Source organism: Pongo abelii, chromosome 5 (assembly GCF_028885655.2).
Source record: "Pongo abelii isolate AG06213 chromosome 5, NHGRI_mPonAbe1-v2.0_pri, whole genome shotgun sequence".
Classification (NCBI taxonomy): Eukaryota; Metazoa; Chordata; class Mammalia; order Primates; family Hominidae; genus Pongo; species Pongo abelii.
Genome location: NC_071990.2, coordinates 57228480 through 57243155, shown reverse-complemented (window position 1 = coordinate 57243155; position 14676 = coordinate 57228480). Strand labels below are relative to the sequence as shown.

The 14676-nt window shown below is 38.1% G+C and overlaps 1 protein-coding gene across 18 annotated transcripts in view; it reads left to right on the top strand.

Annotated features, from left to right (window-relative positions):
• DST (dystonin) overlaps positions 1-14676 on the top strand; it is a 482223-nt gene that overhangs the window by 284800 nt on the left and 182747 nt on the right. For all 18 annotated transcript variants that reach the window (NM_001133823.2, XM_054556951.2, XM_054556941.2 and 15 more), the window contains 3 exon segments: positions 10248-10360; positions 10460-10566; positions 12793-12912. In NM_001133823.2, coding sequence (NP_001127295.2) covers positions 10248-10360; positions 10460-10566; positions 12793-12912 — 340 coding nt within the window.

Below are 14676 nucleotides of genomic sequence, written 5' to 3'. Positions count from 1 at the left end.
TAGGAAGTATGTAATCAACATGAGTTTCCCCTCCCCCCGCATGCTGCCACTGATCCACTAACAATAGGGCTGTAAAGCTGGAGGGAAGATGGGTTTTGATCAAAACTCTCCTTGCTTAGAAACTTGACAGGTCCTTCCTTTGTCATGTTTCCCTTTAGCATTCTCTTACCTTTCTCTTACATGAAGATTTCTTTTACATTACAGGAGCAGCCGGTATATGTAACTCTATGTTTTTCTTTGATAGGTTCATCTATTTGTTTTTAACACTTTTTGTATTTTGACTTGATTATTCACATTATCATCTTAGCCTGTGATATGAAGTAGTTTGAGATTTAGTTTTCTACCATAATAAAAATAAATTGATTCCCACTACCCCCTTTTTGGGGAGGGTGTATTTATCCTTATTAGTCACTAAAGTTTACTTAAATTTTCCTTTTATTAGTTCACTAAAATACAGGTACTGGAGGAGTTACTTCTCTATCAACATCAATACCATTCTCTGTATTCATTAAAATTTAGGCTGTTATGGGATTTATTGTTCTTTGTGAAGTGAGAAAGTCATAATTCATTAGATATCTTTTAATTATTGAATTTGTTAGACTCTAACCTCGAAGTACTAACTAAGTTTGCTATAAATATACTGTTTCTTATCTTTGCTGTCTACCTTGTTGTTAATGGAGAGTCACTTTGTAGAAAAAAAAAAGAATGTTTGAAAAAACTCAGGCACCTAGTTTTGAGAACAAGGGAAAATTACCTTCATAGCTTGTTGCTAATCTGTGCCCAAATATGAGCATGAGGGGATGTCTACACTGAGTTATGCAGGCCTTTTTTTTTTTTCTTTTTTTTTTTGGTGATTGCAAGGTGAGGTGCTTTTTGCACCAATAAGAACAGTAAGGACATGCTAAGTCTGAGCATGATTTAATCGAAACAGTCATCTTCAGGAATTTGTTATGGTAACTTCTCTGCTATCATAGGATAAGTGAGGCATATAATCTTTTGGAAAGCAGATGTTAAGTGGCATATGTGTCTTCAGTCACCTCTGTGTGGGTTGTTCTGTAGTATAGAGGGTGTTCTAAAAATGATCTCTAGGTAAATGGAGTGAGGCTTGTTTTTGTTTTTGTTTTGTTTTACACTTCCACACAATCCCTTTTCAATTCCTTGCAAACTGCTGAGTATGTACTATTTCGCCAGCAAAGGCTGAGCCTGTATGAGCCCAGCCATGTGCTTTGTCTGTGCATGTCCCCACACAGGAAGCACACCAGAGAAAGCGATACTTCAGGGTAGATTGATTTCATTAGAACTTCATCATCACCAGCCTCAAATGGTTCTGGCCAGCAGTCTTTTTCTGTCTGTATGATTAACCCTTCTCTTCCTCACAGCACCTCCTCCCACCACCTTTTCTCAGTGTTAACAGGTGATCTAGACTCCTACTCTCAGAGAAAATTGAAGCCAACAAGTAGAAAGTCTTTTTTGCTACCAAAGACACAAACCTATCTTCTTCTGCATCCATCCTCATCCGCGCTGCTGCTGTTCAACACAGGAGTCCTCTCTCCACCTACCGAAAGCCTGCCCCCTCCTGCTGTGCCCTGGATCTTATCTCTGTCATTGCCTTAGAAACCTTTCTTGTATATATTCATCTTTTTCCTTCAATAGATCTTTCTTATTGGATTTTAAGCATGCTGCAGCCTCTTCTGTTAATAAAACAACAATCAACAAAAACACTCTCCCTTAACTGCATGCTTTATTCCAGCTACTACCTTATATCATTCCTTTCCTTCAAGGCCAAAGTCCTCAGCAGAGGTGGCAATATCCTCCATCATTTCTTCACTTCATACTCATTCTTCAACACATACTAATCTAGTCTCTTACCCCGTAATTCATTAAAACGCTTATTCTTGGGTCATGGGTGACTTCTGTATAGCTAAATCCAGTGGGTATTTTTCAGGCCTCATCTTCCTTACATTTTAGTATTTCACCCTATTGGCCATTCTTTTCTTCTTGAAATACTCTTTCCTTTAGTTTTTATGATACTGTACTCCTGCTTTTCTCCCACTTCTTGTCTGCTCCTGCTCAGTTCCTTCTGTAAACTTGGCCTCTTTCACAAGGCCAGTAAACACTCAAGTTTTTCAAGATTGCGTGTTGGACTTTTTCTTTTCTTTCTGTGTTGTCTCTTCCATGCTTACAGCCCTAATTACTATAACCATTGTCATATAACTGGGTTCTGTAGATTTGACTTTCTAAATATCTTCTGACTTGGCCACTTTTTATCCACTGCTGCCACATTCTTCTGCAAGCCACCACGGCCACTTAACTGGATTCTGTGGGAGTTCTTTGACCATTTAAATTTTTTTCTCTGTCCACCCCCAGATCTGATCATTTAATCTCTTCTAATCCTCCTTAATGCATTTTGATGGCTTTTCATAGCTCTTGGGAAAAAATTTACAATCCTTTAAGACGTTCATGAGAGTCTGCATTGTCTTGGCCCTTTGCCACACATCCAGCTCCATGTCTCACCATGTTCCCCTGGCTGCTGGCTCCCCACTCATGCACTGGTCTCCTTGTAGTCCTGTACCCTTCAACCACAGACCTATGCATGCCTTTATTCATCACCTGAGTGCTCTTCCACCAGGTTTTCTCCTGGTTTACTCCTGAGCTCCCTTTGGAGCTCTGAGCTCTCCATATGCACAGTGGCTGTTCTCAGTGCCTTACTTCCTGGCACATGGTAAATGCATATTAAATATTGAGTGAATGAATAAATGAATGAACTTGCTAGTTTTTTCACTGGGAAGAATTATTTCTATGTAGCATACCAAAGCATCAGGTTGTCTTCTCCGATTACCCTTTTATGGTGTTGTTTTTATGCTGATAGATACGTTTTGGTAACCTGTGCACATTGCCCTTTATACTAAGTTTCACAACTACTTTCACGTAAATCTCTTGAGATCTTGGGTAAATCAGTTGAGTTCTTTGAACCTTATGCTACAACCAGCCCATAATGTCCCCCCCATGCTCATACACATTTCCAGATGCTCTGTACGTGATTTTTATTCTAACTTCTGTAATTCTTGATACTCATTTTCTGCAGAAAGAACTGAGACACAGGTTGCAGGATGTGTGTCCAAAGTCAGAGAGCAAATTAGGACTAAATCACAGGACACCTGATTCACAGCTCTGTGCTTTGTGTGTGTGTTCCACCTCAATTTAGGCTTTTCTCTCAAATGTGTAAAAACAGTTTTTTAAAAATTTAAAGAATTCCTAGCTACTCGGGAGGCTGGGCTGAGGCAGGAGAATTGCTTGAACCCAGGAGGCGGGGGTTGCAGTGAGCCGAGATTGCGCTACTGCACTCCAGCCTGGCGACAGAGTGAGACTCCATCTAAAAAAAAAACCAGTTACGGCCAGGCGCAGTGGCTCAGGCCTATAATACCAGCAGTTGGGGAGGCCGAGGCGAGTGGATCACTTGAGGTCAGGGATTCGAGACCAGCCTGGCCAACATGGTGAAACCCCGTCTCTACTAAAAATACAAAAATTAGCTGGGCATGGTGGTGGGTGCCTGTAATCCCAGCTACTTGGGAGGCTGAGGCAGGAGAATCGCTAGAACCCGGGAGGCTGAGGTTGCAGTGAGCTGAGATTGCACCACTGCACTCCAGCGTGGGTGACAGAGTGAGACTCTTGTCTCAAAAAAAAATAATAAAAAATAAAAAAAATTAGATTGTGATAAGGTGCATAAAATTTACCATCTTAATCAGTTTTAAGTTGATAGTTAAGTGGCATTAAGTACATTTACTTTGTTATACAACCATCACCGCCATCCATCTCCAGAGCTCTTTTCATCCAGGGTAACTGAAGCTGTGTACCCATGAAACTCTAATTCCCCATTTCTCTCTCCCCCCACCCGTTGACAACCACCATTCTTCTTTCTGTCTTGTCTTTCCTTTTTAAATTGAGGAAGGAAACTGTGGTCCAGTGTTTTTTTCAAGTGATCAGATATCTCAAGTCACAAAGTTTAAGTGGGTTTTTTATTCTGATTAAAAAAAAAAATGTGACCAAATGCTATCTTTTCCAGGCTTCATTATTTTACAGTGTACTCCAGAGTTGGGCAAACATAAAATGACATGACCACCCTCCCTCCTTGTTAACATTTAAATGTGTTCTTTTCTTGTATATTTAATAAAAATAAATACTGAAAAAGAATTAAAAGGTTCACTGTCTCCTGCTGAGGGCATAAGGCAGTAGCGTGTTTCTGCTTGTGGGTGCTTTTGTTTGTGTCGTTATATAATTGCCAGATGACATTGTGGATGTTTTTTCCCCAATACAAAATGCTTATAATCTTGAAAGGAAATCAAATAATTATTAGAAACAAGGGTTTTTAACATGGTTTAGTTATCAAACTTGCCTGATAAGAATCACCTGAGGGAGAGGGGAGAAACTTGTTAAAATGCAGATAACCAGGCCTTTCTTTCTATTCTTCATCTGTATTAGGACCCAAGTGTGGGAAACATTGGTATAGGATGCATTGATGAGTTCTGTTTTGGTAATAATCTGGAACTTCAGCATGTTTCTTATGATTTATTTTTTCTGAGTATGTCAGTACACACATATACATATACATACACATTATTGTGTTTCTTTATGGGGTTTACCAATATCATTATCATTTTGCCCAGGAGTAGAAGTATAATTTGTTCTATATTTTCTTTATTATGTATTCTCAGCTTCATATTGGGTGTTACTGTTTAGTTAGTTCTCAGTTTATGATACCAGGATATTGCAGAGAAGAAATCAGGCTCTGTAGTCAGACAGACCTGGGTTGAAACCCTGACTGCCACTTACCAGATTTGTGTTCTTGGTCAAGTTATATAACTTCCTTATGCTTTGGTGTTTTTCCATATGTAAATTCAGGATAATAACACAACCTACTGCTTAGGGTCATTGAGACGATTAAGTGAGATAATGCTTTAAGTCCTTTAATGCATTGCCTGCCACATAGTAGGTATCAGTATTTATTAGTCCCTGTTGTTGTTTTGTGATTGTTATTACTTTATAAGGTATCCCAACTGGCAACATTATCAGAAGCTGAAGCTAAGGGCACATGAGAGCATAAGAAGGGAGGAGAACCTAGAAGCAGCAACGTGTGCTTTTTGAAACTTTTATACTTCACCGCTGTTTGTTGTCCTTACTTCGTGCCCACTTTCCAAATTGTTTTTTAGGAGAGACAAAGCCTTTAGGAAACCTCGAAAGGGTGTGTGCTTGTTTAGGATATGGGGAAGCTACGACATTGTACCCTGGTCCATGTGGACTTCGATAAGGATTCCAAAACTTGGCTGGAAGCCATAGATGGTGGTTTTGTCGTAGAAATTAGTGAAAAGGAAAGGAACAAGCCTAGGATGGAAAATATCTCCAGGAATTTGAAACACTGATATGTCCCAGTCCCCATAGCTCATGTTTTTCTTTATTATTTATTTAATCCTCAAAAGTTAAAGTTTTAAGCATTATGCTAGATATTGAGGATATAAACATGGACAAAACACAGGCTCTGCCTTCAGGAAGCCCATGGTTCAATATGAGAGATAGGCAGATACATAGTTATGAAAAATGTGGTAAATACAGAAATGAAGATAACAGACAGCATTTGGGAACAGAGGAAAGTACTTCCTGGAGGAAACGATGGTGGAACTGAGTCTGCTGAAAGAATTCGAGTTGGCCAGGTAATGTCATGTACGGGGGTGAGGTATGCAGTGGACATTTCTTGAGCAAATAAAAGAGTCAGGAAAAACCTGACATGTTTCTGTTTTTGTACTGGGAAATGGGCTTTGCTCCTCTCCTTACCCCCAAGACTTATGAAAGGGAAATTTCTCAAACATAGGAAAGCAGATGCAGGGTAGCCAGAACCTTACTGTTTGTATCCACATAAATAATTATTGAGTACCAGCTGAAAGCCAGCACAACCTAACAGACTCTATGAATTTAAGTCACTTTATTTTTTCATCCTTAAAAAAAATCCCGATTTGGACTGTGGCCATTGATATTTCCCATATGTGTCTTTTCAGCTGTTGTCACATTTTTGGTTCAGGATTTGGTAACGTTGTGTCTGCACTAAAGCACTCTTCTCTTAGCTGGCATTTTTCTGTTTCTCTTAGTTAACTTTAATTAGTGTCCTCTCTGCCATGTTTCTAAGTACTTCCTTTCCAAGTACTTTGATGTTGTTTCATGCTCCTTGCAGTTGAGTGTATTGGTGTTTGCCATGATATATTGTGGAAGCCTTCAGTAGTCTGTTGTGCTAATTTTTTTTTTTTTTTTTTTTTTAAGGCAAAATCTCGCTCTGTCACCCAGGCTGGGGTGCAATGGCGCGATCTTGGCTCACTGCAACCTCCGCCTCCTGGGTTCCAGTGATTCTCCTGCCTCAGCCTCCTGAGTAGCTGGGGTTACAGGCACCTGCCACCATGCCTGACTAATTTTTGTATTTTTAGTAGAGACGGGGTTTCACCATATTGGCCAGGCTGGTCTGGAATTCCTGACCTCAGGTGATCCGCCCGTCTCGGCCTCCAAAAGTGCTGGGATTACAGGCATGAGCCACTGCACCCAGCCTGTTGTGCTAATCTTTAGCCATTTATAACACTGTAGAAGTCATATATTCTTGCAGAATCCTGTCTAATTCTCATGTGAGCTAATGTATTAATAAAGTTTTGGAGTACTGAAATGTTACCTTGGAGGTATCTATGCTAAAAAAATCTCTCATGCAATTTTTATGTTCAGCTAGCTTTGGCTACCTGTTAATGTAGGTGGTGATATCCTTATACTATATCCATATATATACCTATCTATACATAAATGCCAACATACCTGTATATGTATATATGCATGTGGATATATATGTGTGTATGTATGTGTGTGTGTGTGTGTGTGTATATATATATATATAGTCTAGGGGAGCTTGCTCTTTTAAGATGGGTGTTGTATGAAAGATAAACATTACTTTTATCCAAAATTATTTTGTATTATGACAATAGCATTTTTTTTGTAGGTCTCTGCCCTATATTTTTAAACAAATTCAGGCCACCAAGCTTGCATATAAGTGATTTGCAATTTTTAGTCTCACTTCCAATTTCATTTTAAGGCCTTTTCTTGGTTTTGTACTTCTAATTTAAAGTTTATGCTATCTTGTATTTTCTTTGTAAGCTACTTTTAATTGCTTATGAAAGAAAAGCTGGGATATAAACATGTTTAAAGATTATAATGTGTGATGATTGGGTGATTTTGAAACATTAACATTATCATAGAATAATAAAAAAGTAAGAGAATGGCCTTTTTTTCCATAAAAAGACTGGCATTTATTACTTTAAGTGGCAAAGGATCACATTATATGATTTATTCCATAAAATAGGCAAGTTACAATAGTTAATGTTCAACTATCTAAAATATAACATGAGAACATGGTCACTATAATATAGTCTAATGCTCTTTGGTTAGTCAAACCTAAGATGGAAATGACATTTCCTGTTAACATTCCACAAAGAGATGTTACAAAGAAGTGAAACCTTTAGAATGAAAGTAAGTATCTTCTATGTGTGAAAAATAAATGAAGTTTTTAAAGGTTGTGTTATCCCAGTGAGACTATGAAGAAAGAAGGTGGTGGATAGGACACACACAGCACAGGCATCTTCTGGATGCTTCAGGCAGGTAGAGGAAAGACAGATTTGAAAGACAAAGGGGCCACCACTCTGTTAGGATATGAGCTAAGGGAGGAATAGCATTTTAAATTTTATAGGCTATTACTTTTTCATAGTGGTTTTTTGTGTTTTTTTGAGATGGAGTTTCGCTCTTGTTGTCCAGGCTGGAGTGCAGTGGCATGATCTCGGCTCACTGCAACCTCTGCCTCCTGGGTTCAAGCGATCCTCCTGCCTCAGCCTCCCGAGTAGCTGGGATTACAGGCACCTGCCATCATGCCTGGCTAATTTTTGCATTTTTAGTAGAGACAGGGTTTCGCCATGTTGGTCAGGCTGGTGTCAAACTCCAGACCTCAGGTGATCTGCCCTCTTCAGCCTCCCAAATGCTGGGATTACAGGTTTGAGCCACCGCACCCAGCTCTGTAGTGGTTTTAAAAGTTTTCCCTTTTCCCATTTTTGTTTAACTAATTTTCTTTATCTGCTGTCTTTTAGTGGAGGAAAACATTTCAGTTTTTGTTTTAAACATCATGATAAAGTGTTAAACATCATGATAAAAGAGATGACTTACTCAGACTCATTGTATTCTACAGCTGCTTTTGTGTTGAAATGACTGTGTCATTCTGAAGGAAGTTTTCTGTTTTATTCTCTTAGTTGAAAAACTTGATTCTTCAACGACTTTATTCATTCCCTCTGGGATTACTCAGTGTTTACTTTCTTTGCTAATGGCAGGGTTCTCATAATAACATGCCATGTCTTGTTCTGAGATTTGGCAGACTTAGAAAGTCTGTTTTTTATTTCCCTAAAAGGTGCAAATTTTACGGAAACAGAACAATTTTTTAATGAAAGAACTTCAGATATTTGTTTTTGTCTAGACTGCTATACATACCTGTTTAATAATCTTGAGATTGGCAGATTCTTCAGTATGTTTCTATGTGAATAAAAAATGTTACTTTTAGAGGTCTGTCATTTACTTCCATAGTTGTCAGTGGATTTATTGTTCCTATAATAATTGTAGGGTCACTTTTGAGTGGTCATATTGGTGGCAGGTTGAAAACATTAAAGGATTTCCTAATAATTTCCTGGAATATGAGCATGTAGGTGATGGTAACCACATTCCCAGGTTATGAACAGTGCAAAGTGATATAAAAGTATAAAATTTTCTTGAAAGGTCTGTTTTCTCACCATAAAAGAGTCCAAATTGCCACTTACCTTTCTAATATTAATGATATATTTTCAAACAGCTTTTCATATAAGCAGCCTGCCAAGAAGTATACAAAATAATCTGCATTTCATTTCTCCCACACTACCTTTGAGCCCTCCCACTCTTTCTGTCGTTCCCCAAATGATTATTTTGAGCAAACAGGAATGCTTGTGGAGCTTGTAGAGAGCCTTTCTTTGTAAGTTATCAACAGGTTCTTACTCAGTGATTTTTTTGGGTGGTGAGTACCACTCTTTTTGAAGGCTTTCCTGTTTCCACATTGTTCCGGTAGTCTTTCAATGCTTTGATTTTGAGATCCAAGTTTCCTGACTGGCTTCTAGCCTTGAGTGAAATCTCCAATGTCCATATTTTGCCACTTTCTCTACAAGAAGCATTTGAGGAATCTTTTCCTCTCTCATGTAGATAGAGCTAGCTTCAAAGTTTCTGCATGGTTTAGGGTGTTATGTAAATCTCACAAATTAGAAAGATATGAAGTCTGGGATGTGTGACTGTGTGTGTGTGGGGGGGCACATGCACACATGTGTGCTCGTGAAAACATAAACTGTTGCTTATTTTAGACATTCATTTATGATTCAGATTACTAAGGAACCAACCTACTTACCAACTTATCAGTAGATATTTGTTGAGGGTGTACTATATATATCATTCTTTATTACAGCGGAAGGATAAAATACAAAATTTTCTTAATACATAGTACTTGCTATCTTGGAGTTGAGGGTTTGGGAGAAACAGCATATACATGTACACGAACCAGTGAATTAATAGGGCAAGGAAGTCTAAGATTATCCTAAGTGCCATGTCGTGGGGTGCAGGCTGGAAGTATGAGTTCAGGGAACAGAGACAGAAATAAGGGCTAGGAAGATCAGCCAGGCCCCACAGAGGAGGTGGAGCTTGATCTCACCTTGGAAGAATGACTAGGATTATAGAAGACAAAGATGATGTGAAAGGGTATGATGCAATGGGGAGGCCATGGACACAGCATTGAAAAAGCTACAAGCTTTTTGTCTTTGAGGAAAAACATTGACAGGATGCTGGTTGGATTGGAAAGATGCTCGTGGAGTAGCGTAGCTTAAATCAGTTGAATGGGACAAATACTCATATATATTCTGACTATGATATATTTGTAGACTTTGTTGAAATTTATATATGTTCAAATTGTTATATTTTCATTGTTATATTTGCTTTCGATACAGAAGTTTCTGAGATAAGTGAGCAATGTTAAATGTTTGATGAAAGTCTCTGCATTTTAACGCAGGCTTGGTGTTAATATTAGCAGATGTTGTTATGTAAATGGAAACCTATATAAATATAATGTTGAATTGGCACATGAGAAAACCTAATTAACACAGTGAATTTTTTCCTAGGCCGGACCTGATAGATATGAATACTGTTGCTGTTCAAAGCAACCTTGCAAATTTAGAGCATGCTTTTTACGTAGCAGAAAAAATTGGTGTTATAAGACTTCTGGACCCTGAAGGTGAGTTATTTTCTTGATTATATGTGGACTGGCATGAAAGTCTGATCAAAAGTAATTTATCAACATTGTGAAATAATTAATTTATGTTGCTGTTTTTAGATGTCGATGTCTCCTCACCTGATGAAAAGTCAGTAATAACTTATGTGTCATCTCTCTATGATGCATTTCCTAAAGTCCCTGAAGGTGGGGAAGGCATTGGTGCAAATGTGAGTATCGATTTTTCCACACCGGAAGCTGTTGATTCAGTAATGACCAATTGACTGCATTTATTGATAATGTTTTTTGCAGTTTTTGAATGTTGAATATATTTTAAAGAATTTGAGTTAATATGCTGTTTGATGAATTGATATTCTATGTATTTCATGACATTATTCTACCATTAAATTTAAAGTATAACTCATTAAAACTTTTGTGTCATAAATAAAAGAGGCTATCTATAGTTACTGATCATCTTATAAATAAAAGGTTTAACTTTCTGAAATTTAGAGTTTTCCATTTTTAGCCAGGTGCCGTTTTACATTGCTGTATTTGCTATTCTTTTGTATGTATAGAATATCTCACTTTTGAAAACAATTTCAAATTTGTTACCTCATATGATTCTATGAAATAAGTTGGCTAGATAACATTTTTGTGATTTAAAGGAGGACTCCAGAGGAAAATTATTGGATTTGGCCAAATTAGCAGAGCTGCTTAGTAAGCAGGGAAAGGTCTCTGACACATAGCTTTGGGCTCTTTATTAGTCTACTATTTCTGAAAGGTTTGTGTAACTCACTTCAGTGATGCTTTTTTTTTTTTTTTTCGGTGGTTATGCTAACAAGTGCTTATGCATTTCTGGAAGAGAACAGGAAGCCTTGTATGTGTCACATATTTGGGGATGATCCCCTTCACTTGGATTTCTGCCTTCCTCTTTGCAGATACGTTTTTTCCCCTACATTACTTTGAAGATTTAGGAGCTCATCTTGGATTAGCTCCCTTGGATTAGGAGCTCCCTTTTCTGATTGCTTCTGTCAGTTCTCTGTGCTGTTTCTAGACCTGTTTCCATATTCTTCCCCAGGTTCTTCTTTTCAAAGGCTTCATGCTCTTTGAGTCCCTGAGTAGCCTGTTCCCATGCTCACCCCTGATGATTCAATGTTGAGCGTTGCTTCAGAATGTTTCTTTTGGCCATCTCTTGCTGCTGCTTCTCACTACCACCATGCTGATGCTGCTGCCTATTACTGCAGAACGGGGCTGATAGCTTTCTTACAGCTTTCTGTCTCCATTTTGTTCTTCTTCCCACCTCCTCTGCACACTGTTGCCAGATTGATCTGTCTAAAACCTGATGTCTTTAGCTTGAAAATTTTCAGTGTCTACATATTCCTTGCAAAGTTAAATGCAATCTAGATATTCTGACATTTAAAACTGCAAATATTTATTCTGTTTACCTACATGTTTTAGCTATGATTTCCAAATATGAACTGTTTACTGGTAGCCAGGACATTTCCACGTCGGTGTCCTGACTCACTTGGGATTCCCCTTTTATCCACTCTTTCAGCGCCCCCACTCACCTCCCCCCGCCAGTAATTACTTACTGGTCATTGCAGAACATCTCAGGTACTGCCTTTCCCAAGAAGCCTTTAGAAACTATTTTAAGGCACAGATGTGCTTGCCTGATTCTTATCTCAACTAGCATGTACTACCCGTTTCAGTTATTTCAACATTTCAACACTTAATTAAATACTGCTCTTCATTTTGCCTGTTTATATTATGTATCTCTCTTGCCTCTGCATTTAGACAGTAACTCCTTGACAATAGGTATTATATCTTAAAGTATTTTTTTATTATAACACTCAACCTTTGAACATAATAATAAGCATTCCTCAAATACTTAAACAGAGCAGTTGGCAGCCTTCCGGTTTCCTCCATTTTTAAAGAGTTTGCCTACTGAGTACTTGGATAATCCCACCATATACATTTCATGTAATTTGTGTACATATCTGGTTTCCTACATATTGGGTAAGTCTTTTGAGTTTCAGATACATAGTAGATTTAGATCTAAAATAGTTGGCAAAGATGGCAACTAACTTGGCTTATGCAAGTTGTTACTGCCCCATCTTGAGCCCTGGTAAACACCCCAAATTGACTTTGGATTTTTTTCTGCTGTGCTTAGATTGAGCCTCAAAAGCCTTCTAAATACAATACCCCAGGCAGCCACTTTCTTTGGATCATAATTGGCACTCATAAGGCTAGTGTTAGTGGCCAAATGTTGATAGCAAATTTTAAAGGTATTTATGTGACAGGGATTGGGGCTGGGTGAAAGTAAGAAAACATTTAGCTGGTTCTGTCTGTCAGGCTTCAAATATGTACATTTACGGAATGACTTCTGACTAAATTGTCTTAGATATGAATGTTATTATCTACAGATGTGAACCTTTTCTATCATTTGATTGTTCTAGGATGTTGAAGTCAAATGGATTGAATACCAGAATATGGTGAACTACCTCATCCAATGGATTAGACACCATGTGACCACAATGTCTGAGAGAACATTTCCTAATAATCCTGTAGAACTGAAGGTTAGTGTCACTATAGAAATTACATAGGATTGATTCAATTGTAAACCCTTAAGTAATGCTATAATAATTCTGTAATTTTAGAAGTTCAACAAAAGTTGCCCTTGGAAAGCCATTAATAAGTCAGGAAAATTTTTATTATTCATTTCTCTTATTATACAGAGAAAATGGAGGTAAAACATTAACAATTAAAACAGATTAGCTGTAGTCACTCAGCTTTGGTTGAGAGGTTAAAGGTTTAATTTGAGAGAGTCTCTGAAACTGACATTGTCAGATTGATTTTAGTACATGGGAAATGCTTGGAGCACCCGAGATGGCTTGAGGTAGAAGGGCCCCTGGGAAGTACATACAAGTGTGGCACTGGATTTGGAGGTGTGCCTGTGGTTGAGCCCTGTTAAAAACTGCTTCTTTTGTGCAGGAAGCATCTTTTGTGCAGGAAGAGGTACACACTATTTCACCATGAATTTGAAAATACATGTCTGACTTCCAGTATAAGTGAATTCATGGTTTAGTAAAACATTTGCTAATACTGAAAAACTTAGGGCAAGCTTTTGAGGCAAAGACATTGCAGATATAAAAGCCATTATAGGCCAGGTCTGGTGGGTCACACCTGTAATCCCAGCACTTTGGGAGGCCGAGGTAGGTGGATCACCTGAGATCAGGAGTTTGAGACCAGCCTGGCTAACATGGTGAAACCCCATCTCTATTAAAAATACAAAAATCAGCCTTGCATGGTGGTACACACTTGTAATCCCAGTTACTCAGGAGGCTGAGGCAGGAGAATTGCTTGAACCTGGGAGGTGGAGGTTGCAGTGAGCCAAGATCGCATCACTGCACTCCATCCTGGGCGGGAGAGCAAGACTCCATCTCAAAAAAAAAGCCATTATAAAAAGCCATTATAAATATGTAAACTTATTAAAGAGTAAGTTGTCTCATTTGTATATTTGGTTTTATAATAGCAAAGTGGTCTACTTTATTTCTAGAAGCTGATAATGCGAATATTGCCTACAAAGCCTTAATTCTTTGGTTTGTAAGCTTTATTTTCATGATCAAACTGGAATAGAAAAAACTGTAATAACCCAGAGTGAGCTCCATTAGGGTTATTCATTGTGCTCCTGCATCCGTACAGAACATCTGTGGAACAGCTTTCATTCTCATTGCCACGGGGAGTTTGTCCTTGGCACGAAATTACTTGGCATCTGATGATATGATACTTTTTAAGTGTTCTCAAGCTGTTTGTGTGATGTTTCCCTACATGGACGTGTAATTTTCCAGGGCAGGAAAACTTTTCCCTACAACGACCATGTGGTGCCATGAACAGTGTTTAGCACACAGGAATATTTGGTGCTTAATGACCAACAGACGTCCTGAAACATTGCATTCTGATTTCAAAACAATTTTCAGATTTCATGCTCAAATACACTTATTTCCAAATGGATTTCCATTGTCCAGACCCTTGGATGAATTGTACTGGCTTCTGGTTAGTGTAGATTCTTAGTTATAGAAGAAGTGATCAGAGTACTTGCTGATGACTAGAACAAGACATAGATTAGGAAAGAAAATACATCATGGGGAAATGCCAGATAAGTGCATTAGCAGAACTTTGAATGGAATCCTTCAGAAATGTGTCATCCTAAAGATTTACAGGGTCTTGTTTTATAGCTGCATGAATTACAATGAAGTAATTAGTACATACTTGTTAAATATGGAGATACATTATCTACATAATTTTTATGAAGGTCCCTTTTAATAAATACAGTGTATTTA